At 34.4% G+C, this 13305-nt stretch overlaps 1 protein-coding gene across 1 annotated transcript in view; it reads left to right on the forward strand.

Moving 5' to 3' along the window:
* Nucleotides 1–5702: 5702 nt before the first annotated feature.
* The window catches only part of ANGPTL5 (angiopoietin like 5), a 43238-nt gene continuing 35635 nt past the window's right edge, over nucleotides 5703–13305 (forward strand). Inside the window, exons 1-2 of the mRNA XM_007494954.3 lie at nucleotides 5703–6231; nucleotides 12422–12566. Of these exons, the coding sequence (XP_007495016.1) occupies nucleotides 6133–6231; nucleotides 12422–12566 (244 nt within the window). The 5' untranslated portion in view covers nucleotides 5703–6132. The remainder of the gene's footprint in view (nucleotides 6232–12421; nucleotides 12567–13305) is intronic.

A 13305-nucleotide genomic window follows, 5' to 3' on the forward strand; every position in this document is an offset into this window, starting at 1 on the left:
AGAGGAAGAGGGAGCAGAGTGTTTACAGCTGCTAAGGCTGGGTAGGAGATAGGGAAGCTGATATAAAATAGTTTATTTGATTTTCAGGATTTACTGGAAGTAGTTCTGCCTCACTTGAAGCTGCAAGGGACACTTTGAATAAATCATGGCTAAAGCTTTCTTCATGAAACTTTTCCTAAGTTGTTCATATAAAAGTATTCTTTCTCTCCTCAAGTTTTCTTAGAGAGAATGTGATCTGTTTCCGAGACACAAAGTCTGGGTTATCTTTTGTCAAGTGTATTATAGAGAAGGTTTTTGTTCAAGTCCTGGAAGAACTAGATAATGTGAAGGTCTCTTCTAACTTTGAAATTCTGTAATTTTTTATTCTCAAATTCTACCTGGCATTGTATTTTTACAAATACATGTCATTCTCCTGCTACTGGATAATAAACATCTTGAGGACAGAGACTATATATTTTGAAAAAATCTTTTTGTCCTCAGTACCCAGCATGGTATCTTATGTGTTATAGGTACTTAGCACATATTTGTTGAATTTAATATTTTGTTCAAGAATTTGGAAACTGAACAAGGGGATGACCAGAAACAAAGAAATTTGAAGTTTGAAGAAATGCATCAGAAGAGGAGCAAATGGAACTTGCTCAAAACAAAACCTGGGGGAATGGGATGGAATTCCATCCAGGCTCAAAATCAGTTGGAGGAGAAAAAACAAAGTTCTTCTTATCTGAGACTCTTTGGAGCAGGGTTGGAGAACTACAAATCTCTAAATCCTTTGCTTGAACAGAAGATCTCAATTCTCAACTGGAGCCAATCTTTGGGATAAAGATACTCTTTTTCCCTTAGGGGAACACAGAGCTTATTCCTGAAAAGATTTTCTAGGTCAAACCCTCAAAAGCTATATAGGAAAGAAAATCTTAGGGACTTCCTCTTCCCTCTGTCCTTTCCTTACTCTTTCAACCACCTTATACTCTCATAAATTAGATATCTTGATTTATGATAGAACTTGAATCAGAGTCTATGTGTTAGGAGGGGAACTTCAAATGCATCAGTTAAGAAAGGAGGATGAAGGGAAACAGATTTACCCTTTAATCTAGACTGACTGACTCCATTGGTAACAGTAAGCATAGAGAAAGAAAGAAGTGTCACATAGTATCCAATCCCCAACAGCTGAACATTAATTCCTTCCTTTTCAAAGTCCCCATCTCTATAACAACTGCTAACTAAAATGTTGGCACCAGATTCTGCTTAACATTACTATAAATTCCAATAATAGTAGATGAGGTAAAAAAAATTAGTAATTGAGAAAGCAAATTGAAAAGAACAGTGTTGGTTTCTGAAAGTGGCAGTAGACTAGGACCTGGTTTATTGTGCATAATTTCTTCCTTTCCCTTTGATTTAGATTTAAAACATTGAGGGAAATGTGGGAAATTATATGAGTAAATATGGTATATTCAGTGGTCTAGGTATTCAGATTACATTTTTTGCTTTGAAGATTAATATTTGAAAGTATTTATATTCAATCCACAGGGACTTGTGGTGAAAAATGTCATCTACCTCCAGAGGAAGAACTGATAGAGTTTGAAAACAGGCTGAAATTTACTATATTTCCCTTTTTTCATTTTTTTTTGTTTTGTGTTTTTGTTCAAGTACTCTTCCACAAAATGAAAAAAAATATGGAAAAAAGTTTATATTATTGCAAATGCAAAGTCTATATCAAATTGTTTGCCATCTTAGGGAGAGGAGAAAAGAGAATTTATCTCAAAAAAGTTTTTAAATGAAGATTAAAAGTTGTTTTTACATGTAATTGAGTGAAAAATAAAATATAAAAAAGAAAGTCTCTAATGAGAAATCATTTTCTTTGCTTACCTCTAACCTGCAATTAAGATAAGAAAGGAATGGACGTGGTATACCCCAAGACTATATAAATATCTATACTTTTACTTTTTATTTTTAAAACATTTTATTTTTTCCAATTACATGTCAAAATAAATTGTAACAATAGTTTAAAATAATGTTTTGAGTTTCAAATTCTCTTCTCTTCCTCTCCTCCTTTAACTATGTATGTAACAGTGCTAACAAATTGAGACTTGGAGTGCCAATAGGCAGTGATGATGCATTTCCACAATTACGTCAGTATTTAAAAAAAGTATTTAATCCCTTACCTTCTGTCTTAGAATCAATTCTGTGTATTGGTTCCATGGCAGAAATGTGGTAAAGGCTAGACCATGCAACTTTTATTGTGCAGGGCTATATGGCTAGGAAGTGGCTGAAGAAGGGATGGAATCAAGATGGTGACTTAAAGGAAGCAGAAGCTGAAACCTCTCTGACTATCCGTCTATACCAGTCTTAAAATTCTTCAAAAAAGACAGAAATCCAAACCCAATAATAAGATGGAATCATGGGGCTCTCCTACTGAACAGAATTTGAAAGGCAGGCAGAAAGAATCAATTTCCCTCCCACACCTACTGCACTGAGACCTGCAATAAGACTCAGGATGACTGGGATTTCAGAGGGAAGGCTGTAACCATAATCGAGTATCTTGATAACACCACCTGAAACTCAGGACTCTGACTGAAGCTGGCAGGAAGGATGAAGGGAGTGGAGAGGGGCAGTGCAGCTGACTCTGCAGCAATGGGTGAAGATTAGGACTCAAGGCAGATTAGCTCAGCAGGTCAGTTTTACCATATAATCCAGTATACCAGTAGAAGAGAAAGAAGACTAAAGAGTCCCTTTAGGGCAGAGTAGCTCAAACATGCAGGCCCAGTAAAAAAAAAACAAAACAGAGGAGTGAGTGTATAGTTCACAAGGAGGGGGAAAATGAGTAAACAACAGAAGAAAAAGAAGGAAACAATGATTGAAAGCTTCTATGGAGATAAAGATCAAAGAACAAAACCAACAGAGGAGGATGGGATCCAAGGAACATCAAGCAAAATGTCAAAAAATCCAGGGAATTGTACTCAGGCTCTGGAAGAGCTCAAAAAAGAATTAAAAAATCAAATAAGATAGATTGAAGATAATTGGGAAAAGGAAAACAATAGCTTAGAAAGCTAAATGGGACATCTGGAAATAGAGGCATATTAATTTAAACAAGAAAATAATGTCCTAAAAGCCAGAATTGACCATTTGGAAAATGAGGCAAAAACATTAAAGGGTGAAAAGAATGACTTGAAAAGAAGAATAGAGAAAAAGGATAAGGAGGATCAAAGGGTCAAGGAAGAAATCCAGTCTTTAAAAATTAGAATTTGATAATTCAAGATGAATGACTTCATGAGAAATCAAGGAACTATAAAAAACAAAATCAAAAGAATGAAAAAAATAGAAGAAAATAAAAACACCCAATTGAAAAAAATGACCTAGAAAATAGATCCAGGAGAGACAATTTAAGAATTATTAGAATACTTGAAAATCATGAACAAAAAATAAAGCCCAGACATTATATTGCAGGAAATTATTCTAGAAAACTTCCCTGATATCCTTGAATAAGAGGGTAAAATAGAGATTGAAAGACTCCACAGATTACCTCCTGCATTAAATCCCCAAATGACAGGCCCTAGGAACTTTATAGTCAAGTTCAAGAACTCCTAGGCTAAGGAGAAAATGCTACAAAAAGTATCTGAGGTCACATTTGAACCTAGTACCTCCCATTTCTAAGCCTAAATCTCAATCCAATAAGCCACCTAGATGCCCTTCAGGATTAAATTTATTTACTTAATCACCTATCCTTCTGCCTATAGACTGTCAATGAAAAATAATTATTCAATGTTTTGAATTTGTACTATGTGGAGATTCATGGTTTGTCTTGAAACAGTATTAGACCATTTTATACCTTGGTATTCAAGAAATATTAAGAAACATGAAGTAAGATCTTTAGAACATTGTATATGCCTTCTGTCAATGATTTGTGGAAAGATAGGAATAAGAGTTGCTCAGGGGGCAGCTAGGTAGCTCAATGGATTGAAAGCCAGGTCCAGAGATGGGAGGTCCTGGATTCAAATCCAGCCCCAGACATTTCCTAGTGACCCTGAGAAAACCACTTATTGCCTAATCCTTACTGCTCTTCTTCCTTGGAACCTGTGCACAATATTGATTCTAAGATGGAAGGTAAGGGTTTAAAATTTTAAAAGTTTTACAGATATGAGTAAGCATGAATGGTTAGAAATCTGTATTCTTCTGGGGAATCACCTATTTATTAGCTTTGTTAGAACATTAATCTATTAAAATATTGAAGTATTAGTTATAGAGACACAGATATGCATTTAATAAAATATCTAAGAATAAAATATTCAATAAAAACTTTTCAGATATGACTATGAATTTTAAAAATAGCTTTCTTACTATATATTTTTTTCACCTAAAATGCTTCATTTGACAATTAACTATCTGGAATTTGCCTGTGTGCTGTTTCCTTAGGCCATCTGTTTCTGTCTATGACTAATTTTGGAATTGAAACCAGTTTGAGCTTGGCTGCCCAGTTTTCCAAGATGAGCTGTTATTGTCCACGTGTACAACTCTATTCTCAGAGAAGTACACCTTAAGAACACTCAGATTTATGCTTAATCAGATATACCTATAGGAATTTGTTCTGACAGGGGAAATGGTAACAAAATGATTTGCAAGACTGTTAATACGTTTTTCCTGTTGGAGAATTCTTCTGCTTTCATGAATCATCCTAATGCTAATAATCCAGAAAGTGTTTGGATATAGAGTCTATTATGCAATAGGCATATACTGTAAAGTGGTATATAAATGTAAGTTGTTAGAGAAAGGTAGAGGAAATGGATTCAGAGCTGTTTACTTAAAACCTATTATAATTTGTTGAGTCAATGATGACACCTACTTCTGATTTGTACTCAATCTACATAGAAAAAAATTAGAGGTTATATAGTTAAAATCAATGTAAATGAACTGAAATAAAAATCACATTCAAGAGCCTATATTACATACTCCAGATGTGAAGGTTGATCAAATTAAGTAATTAACTTTACTCTGGGCATGATGGATGAAACTCATCTGGTTCTAGTATGATTACAGGATCATGGAACTTATAGATCAAAGAGTCCTTAGAAGTCATCTAGAACCACCTCCTCATTATACAAATAAAGCAACTGAGGCCTATAGAGGTTAAGTGATTTTATAAAACCAGAGAGTCTCAAAGTAGGAAGTGACCTCAGAGACCACCTAATCCAAATTCATTACTGAACAGGAATCTCTTCCATTTACAAAAGATCATTGTTTATCTGTCCCATTATGAACATATTAATTTCCACAGATACAGCTTATCAGAGAAATATTTTCCCCAAATGCATGAAAGGTATACTTTTGACATGTAGACATTAGGAGGAGATTCTGTCCTAAGTATTTTAATTTTTTGGTTAGTACTAGAAAGCTTTGAATACATAATAAAAATAGCTTTTATCTATATTATAATTGCATTACATAATTTAAAATGATGAAAAGAAGGCAATATCTTGTATTAAAATGCTGGTAGTGTCATTTTTCAGTTGTGCCTGACTCTTCATGACCTCTTTGGGGCTTCTTGGCAAAGATCCTAGAGTGGTTTGCTACTTCCTTTTCCAGTTCACTTTACAGATGAGGAAACTGAGGCAAATGGGGTTAAATGATTTACCCAGAGTCACATAGCTAGTGTCTGATGAAGTTTTGAATTTAGGAAAATGAGTCTACTTCCTTCCAGGCCTGGCAATTCATCCCTTGTTCCTTAGCTGTCCTATGCAAGTGCTAGGTTTTCAAAATTATATCTGTTAGAATGTCAAGCAGAATTAATCTTACTATGTTTTTTTTAGATGTGGATTTCAAATGTTGATGAATTATTTTCTGTTCATGTGATATAGAAGTGGTAGGGATGGAATGACATATCCAGTAACATGTCTTAAACAGGTTCATGAAACTCTAATAAGTCATCTACTTCATACTTTTGCAGTTATTCCTGAGTACCAAATCAGGTGCCTGTGTTTTTAAAATGAGTGGTGTTTTAAATGTAGGAACTAAAGAATTGGGGTGTTGGCTTCTATTTGTGTTGTACATCTTCCAAAAATTTTTAACTGAAGAGTCTGTGCACTGCAGTTTTTTCCACAGAGCTGGAATTTGAAGCAGTGTTTTCATTTCTTGAAGAAAAATATGGTACCTTTAAGCCTAACTTCATCAATATGCCTAAATATTTGCATTTTTATATGGGGAGAAAATGTACGTGGTAATTGCATACAATTTTCTAACATGGTAAGTAAATTATATTCCTTTGATAAGAAGAACCTGTTTAGGTAGTTTTCACAGAATAATTTCTACATTTGCAAAAGCTGTTTTTATAACTAAATTTCATTATAGATTATTGAGTTTCTTTTAAAAAACTATTAAGACTAAATTTTGTGACTATTATTATTACTATATTTAGAACTCATAACTTAAGTGGGAATTTGACAGTTAAAATAATTTTCAATACATTTAAATTTGTTTTTAAAAAACAATTGTAGGACAGGTTAAAATGTGACTCATGTCAATAACTAAGTTAAGGGAATATCTGATTGGGATTAAGTATGTTTCATTTTAATGAGCTATTTTTATCTGTTATGTAATATTTTATATTTAATATTGTATTGTTTTATCAATAAAGCTAGGAAGTATAACCCATGAGAAAAATATCTATTACATGTATGCATATTTAGATTTCCTTATGTTTGTATAAATCTATTTGAACTCTTTAATTAATATTTTAAATTCCATCTTATTCAAATGTAAAATGCATTTATTAACTGCCAAACCAGAAGTGTGAAAAAATAAGTGAATTATATGAAAGCTAATGAAATAAAACTTAATTCTTTTAGGCTTTTCACATAAGCTAAAATAAAGCTATACATAGCTGCATATTTTAAGTTTTCTAGAATATCTATTTTTTCAGTTATTACCTTTCCATGATGCTAAGAAAAATGAATTTAAGAGTAACTAATTCTGAAATATAAATTTTGTCTGGGTAATTGTAGATGTACAATTCTGACTCATATGAGGACAATAGTAATACAAAGGTACACATCATAAATATGAAAGAGAGGCCTAGCTAAAGAATGGCAAATTTTATATTTCTCTGAGGAGTGGATCAGGGAAGACTTTGTGGAAGAGGTGGCACCATGGGTTGTTGACTATTTTCATTCCTTGGAGATCAGCAAGGGGCAGAGAAGGCTTGACTCTGCAAATGGCATCCCCCTCCCTCTGCCTTTTCCTGTTCCTTGAGTAGGGGATTTCTGGGTAATTTCTCTGTTTCTTTAAGCTGTTTTTAATTTATGGTTGAGCCTGACTTCTCCAAGATGTCTACCTATGTATTGTTTACAGATGTGATTGTAATGGGGGAAGCCAGTGAATAGCTTGTCAGAGAGAGGTAAAGAGTCAGAGAGGACCTTCTCCAACTGACTATTGCAGATAATAGGGAAAACTTTTTTCTTCCTATTACCTGATTAGAAGCTGAGCTGAATGAGAGAACATACTGTTGTTTTGATTATAGAAATGACTTAAAGTAAAGCTCCTAAATAGCAAAGATAGACCAACTGTGTGACTTAGGACCATTTTCCAATTGGTTATGGAACAGATGGTTTAGAGTGTTAGGTTTTTCAGTGAAATTTCTGACCTTCAAAGTGAGAGACATAATAGAAGCTTAATAGAAGCTATATAATAGAAGACCAAAGGAATATCACATCCCCTAGGCCTACCAGAGACAGGAGAAAGGTGTGGTCAGGGAAGCATGGCTATACTCTAGGATAGGGGTTCTTAATCTTTTTCTGTATCATGAAACTTTGTCAATATGAACCCTCTTCTTAGAAAAATGTCTTTAAAATTTTGAAAACAAAACATATAGGAAACTGATTATTTTGAAATAAAGATGTAATTTTTTTCCTATCCAAATTTCTAGAATCTCTGAAATCTATTCATAAATTCCAAAAGATAGAGGGCTACTTCCTCACCTACATTACTAAACTCTGGACCACAGTGCCATCTGCTGTAAATAAGTAAAATCTATAGTAAATAAGTCCTAGGACTAGAAACCCTATCTTCCATCCATAATGGTATATTGCCTTGACAAGCATTATCTTATTTTTAGTCTAGTTTTCAAAATGGTACTTTATACAAAGTTTTATTAACTAATTAAATTTTTTATCTATAATTTGTAGTTATTTTATGAGAAAAATAATATATAAATCATATAATAATAAATGGAGGAAACTGGGACCTTATGTGCATAATGAAATATCAATCCATTATTATTCATTATTCATTAATTCATTCCATTTTCCCATCCCTGTATCCTAAATCCCATCCCAGCACTTGCAGAGGGATCTAAAGTACCCACTTCATTTTAACCTTTGGGCCCACTCCTCCATCCTTTTCCAAAAATCATGGGCTTTAGGGACAGTGTTATTCACATGCTTTCGGTGCACTTGAAAGCCACTGACTTTAATCCTTACTGTTGGAGGAACATTGGGTTTTTAATGGCTGCTCTGCAACTGAACCCTTAAGGACCACTGGGTCTTACTAGGTGCTCTATCATTATATACTCATAAAGCCTGGCCATTTGCTTTTATGCAGTTATGGAGCCCAGCAATTTCTGTTTGTCTTGCTGAAGACTATTGAAAATTTGGGATGATTTTAAGATCTTGCTATCCTGTCACTCTACACTAAGGACCATCCATACTGCACCCATACTTTCCATCCATACTGTAGCTGAATGTTTCCGTATGTTTCATCTCACTCAATTGGAATGTGAGCTCCTGAGATAAAAAATCTTCCTCTTTTCTATTTCTATCTACAGTAGTTAACAAAGTGGTGGGCACATATTAAGTTCTTAATAAATGCATCTTAATTAATTAATTGATTAATTAGTTGGCCACCCAAAGAGAGGTAAAGCTTGGAAATGGAATGCCATTCATTCTTTAAGAACTATAGAGAACTTGACATTTCCTTAGCACTTTTGCTCATCATGGAATTTCCAAAAACAGATGCATCCTGTTGAGTAGTATCAGATTGATTAGCAATGCCTCTTGGTTGCTACAGGACTTTTAAAAAGGTATGTTTAGAAAATATGGATACAGCAAATTGAGAGAAGAGACAGTATCATGACAGTCAAGGGAAGAAAGAGTATTGTAAGAATATAAAATTTAGGTTTTTATGCTAATGTGAAAGTTCTAAAGTAATATTGTGGTCACCAACTTAAAAATATTATAGCTTAAGTCAGAGTGACTTTTAGAAGCTTTATTTAAAAAGAAGTGGAAAGAGTGAAAGTGGAAAAATGTCAGAAGAGGTTAGAGAAATGTCTAGCCTACCACCATAAGTATTGCTCTGGTGTCTGGCTCAGCCCTGGCAGGGCTAGGTAACCTTCAGCTAGAGGACCTGGTGGTGTCTTCAGCAAGGTTTCCACCAATGCAGCCTCTTCCATGAAAGGAAGGCCTCTCTGGAACCAATCTCTCCAGAATCCAGGAAAGATAGGTCAGCTACTCACCTAGCTCACAGACATAGGGTCTCTAAAGATTAACTTTCAAGGAGAAGATCCAAGGAGAAGTTCAAAAGGCAAAGTCCTCCAAAGAAGCAGTCCAAAGGAGAAGCTACCTTCAAAGAAGTCCAAAGAAGTCCCCCAGAGAAGTTCAGGACTTTTTATAGTCCTTTTCCCACATCATTTCCTGTCCCTTCCTCCACTTTACAGGAACCAGTTGCAGACTTTCAATTTGTCTAGCACTGCCTAAGTGAGGTGGCAGTAGCCTTTGGAGGTGTGAGCTTACTCTAATAAGTGAATTCTCTTGCTTAGTGTTAAGTGCTTAAGTTAAAAGTTGTTGATTGATAGTCAAAGAAAGTTTGATTCACTCTTCACAGTATCCAGGAGCATGAAGTGATTGACAGAATCATAAGCTTTAGACAGGTGAGGAAGAAAGAGGATTGGATAAAGATAATTGCACTTTAGCAGTTAAGAGACCGTTGCTAATTTTGCAGAGAGTAGTTTTAGTGAAGTGATGGGGTAGGAAGATGGATTGCATGAAACTAAGAAGTGAGTGGGAAGTGAGAAAAAGGGAGTGATGAGTTTAAAAGCCTGTTTCTAGAAGTGTGTTGAAAAAGGGCATTAGGGAATGGCAAGGTAAAGGGAAAGGTTTTAAGGATGAAGGACACCTAGTTATGCTTCTTTCTAACAGTCAATCAATGAATCAATCACAAGCATTTATTAAGCACCTTCTAGAAGATAATAAAGGAGGAAAGATTGAGATTGAGGATGAGATAAAAAGAGGAACTGGTCAATGAGAACATCTAGAAGAGCTGGGGTCAGGAGCACCAGGAAAATGGATAGCAAGGAAAAATCACTCTTCATTAGACTATGGGAGAAAGAAGGAGAAACTGGAAAAACACAGAGAATGGTTTCCAGATATAAAGTAGGGTGAAAAGGGAATGCTAAGTAGACATGCTTTATTTTCTCAGAAAAATTGGTGATGAAGTCTTCTATAGAGAAGGGAATAGGATAGTAAAGGAGGTCTAGAGAGGAAAAGAATTGGGATAATTCCTATGGAGAGTGTGATATAAAGACAATCAGGGAGGAATAAAAGTTCTGAGTAGTAGAGATTTTTTTGGGGGGGAGATAGGACCTATGAATTGACTGGCATGACATGCTAATAAGGGAATTTCCAGTAAACATGTGCTCTACAATTTATAGTCATAAAGATCTGCCTGAAGAGAAGTTTAAGTGATTTTTTTATCACTATTATGTCATTTGATCCCCGCAACAACCTCACAAGGTAGGTATTATTATTATTAAGTTAGTTCTACAGTTGAGGAGACTGAGACAAATAAAAGTTTTAGTAACTTGCCCAGGGTCACACAGATAGTGAGTATTTGAAGGGGGGTAAGGTTTAAATTTAGGTTTTATACTAAATATGAGAGTTATAAAGTAATATTGTGGTTGGTGATTTTAAAATATTATAGCTTAAGTCAAAATGACTTTTAGCAGCTTTATTTATGAAGAGGTGGAAAGAGTGAAAGTGGAAAAATATAGATAAAGAAAGAGATTCTAACAAGTCTATCAGCCCTTCTCCAGTGAAGTTAAGCTCAGCCCCAACAGGGGCTTCCCCAAGTCCCTTGTCTCCACTTGGATTTCCCAGTAATCCTCAGCCAGAAGTCCCAGTGGTATCTTCAGCCAGAGTTCCACCAACTCAGCCTCCTGTAAAGTTGAGGAAGGAATCTCAGTCACTCACCCAGCAAGCCCATGCAGGATCCAGGGAAAAAGTCTCCTCTATGCCAAGGCAGGGATCTCAGCCACTCACTCCAAACTCCAGGAAAGGAATCTCTGAAACCAATCTCTCCAAACGCCAAAAAGGAATGAATGCTAGACCACCCTGTTCTCTTCTTTTATGCATCTTTTTCTATGTCATTTCTTGTCACTATCCCTTCTTCACAAAAACCAATGGCAGTCTTTCAATTTGCCTAGCACTAACCATGGCAGGGGCAGTAGCCTTTGGAGGTGTGAGCATACTCTAGTAATTGACCTGTGAACTCTCATACTTAATGGTAAGTAGAGGTACTTTAAATTTTTGATTTGATTAGCTAAAAATAGACAAAAGGAGAGTTAATCCTATCTTCCCACCACCCCTGTGATTCTTTGGGAGACTAGTCTCCTCAATGAATCTTTTAACATAACTAGCTTATACCTCTAAAGATCTTTTAGCTAAGGTACATACAATATTACATTTTTAAGAGGAAACTACAATAGTTGGAGATAAGAGGGAAATAGAAGAGATACAGCAAAACCAATGTTTGCTAGGCATGTTGACAAAAAGCCAATTAGGCGGCAATCCCTTTTGGCATAAAAGTTTACATTTAGAATAAATGTGTTCAACCCCCTTCAATTCAATTAATTATACATCAAAGTTCATTCTGGATCTTCTGATGCAGTGTCAGTTTATTTATGGCACTTTCTCCAAATAGTTCACTTTCTTGATTCAAGGAATTAGTGAGCTTCTTATCCTGAAATTTCTCTCAAAAAGATTTTAAATCTTGTATTTTACAAAAATTATATAATACCCCCTAAGGAGGGTGTTGACCAATACCCAGCTCAACTCAGGATATGTGATTGAGTTATGGGGTATATGAGTGAAGTGTCAAAAGAAAAACCAAAATCATAAGAAAAAAGAGAAACACAGAAGAAAAAAATAAATTTTGGGAGAAAAAATTTCAAAATCAGAATCAAAATATCAATCTTAGAAAGGCCAAGTGACTTGCATATGATTCTTGAATAATTATATGTACATTATGAGTTAGAGACAGGATTTGAACTCAGGTCTTCCTGAATAAAAGGCTACCTTATTTTCTCTATGTGTTACAACATGCTTCTCTTCATATATATGTAATCTACATAATATTCTATATTTTTCTTTGTATAATGATGTGGCAGGATTCTTCAGCTATCAACATTCTTGAAGAATTATCCAATCCAGGAAGTAAAAGTAAACCTAATGCTACTATAAATAAGGAAAACTGTGGCAAATCATGTTCAAGTCAAACTAAAATGATACGAGAAGAAAAACATTTTATGTGTAGTAAGTAACCTTTGAAATAAGCATCTATAAGTTGCTGAATTTTTTGTTATAAATGAAAATATTTGTCCCATTTGTAGGTTGATGCTGGGTAATTTTATCTATATTCTGCCTGCCTATCTTAATACTATGGCCTTGCCAATTAAATTTTATGGGCTTCAACAAGTACATGTGTGACTTGATATTATGCAAACTGCTTATTCCTAATCTATTGACCAGGTAAAATTTTCCCTAGGCCATAAAGTGAATAAGAAGGCAAGATGGGAAAAAAAACAACAAGCATTTAAGCAGATATTAATTTAGTACCAATACTGTACAAGACCATTTCATACTTGGGGGCTAAAGGATGCAGAAAAAAGATCTTTTTCCCTTATTATTAAAATTTTTCGAGGAGAGGTTAAGAAACCATTTTTCAAAGATTTTGTAGAATTGATTTATGCTTTAACAAAACATTAGGTAACTCAGATTCAATTAGATTTTATGAAGTGAAATGACTAAAAATAAAGTACAATAGCAATTATTCCTCACATTTAGATATTACTTTCCAGTTTTCAAATCTATTTTTATATATTATCTTATTTGAACTTCACGAAAATCTTTTAAAAGGGGTAAGGAAGGAAGATATTGCTATCCTTATTGTACATCTCAGGGAATAGATTTAGGGATTGTGATATTTAAATCACTTTTAAAGATTGATATAATATTAATTTATGGTTACCAAGGAATTTACTTATGAAATTAC

The sequence above is a fragment of the Monodelphis domestica genome, chromosome 4, assembly GCF_027887165.1.
Source record: "Monodelphis domestica isolate mMonDom1 chromosome 4, mMonDom1.pri, whole genome shotgun sequence".
Taxonomy (NCBI): domain Eukaryota; kingdom Metazoa; phylum Chordata; class Mammalia; order Didelphimorphia; family Didelphidae; genus Monodelphis; species Monodelphis domestica.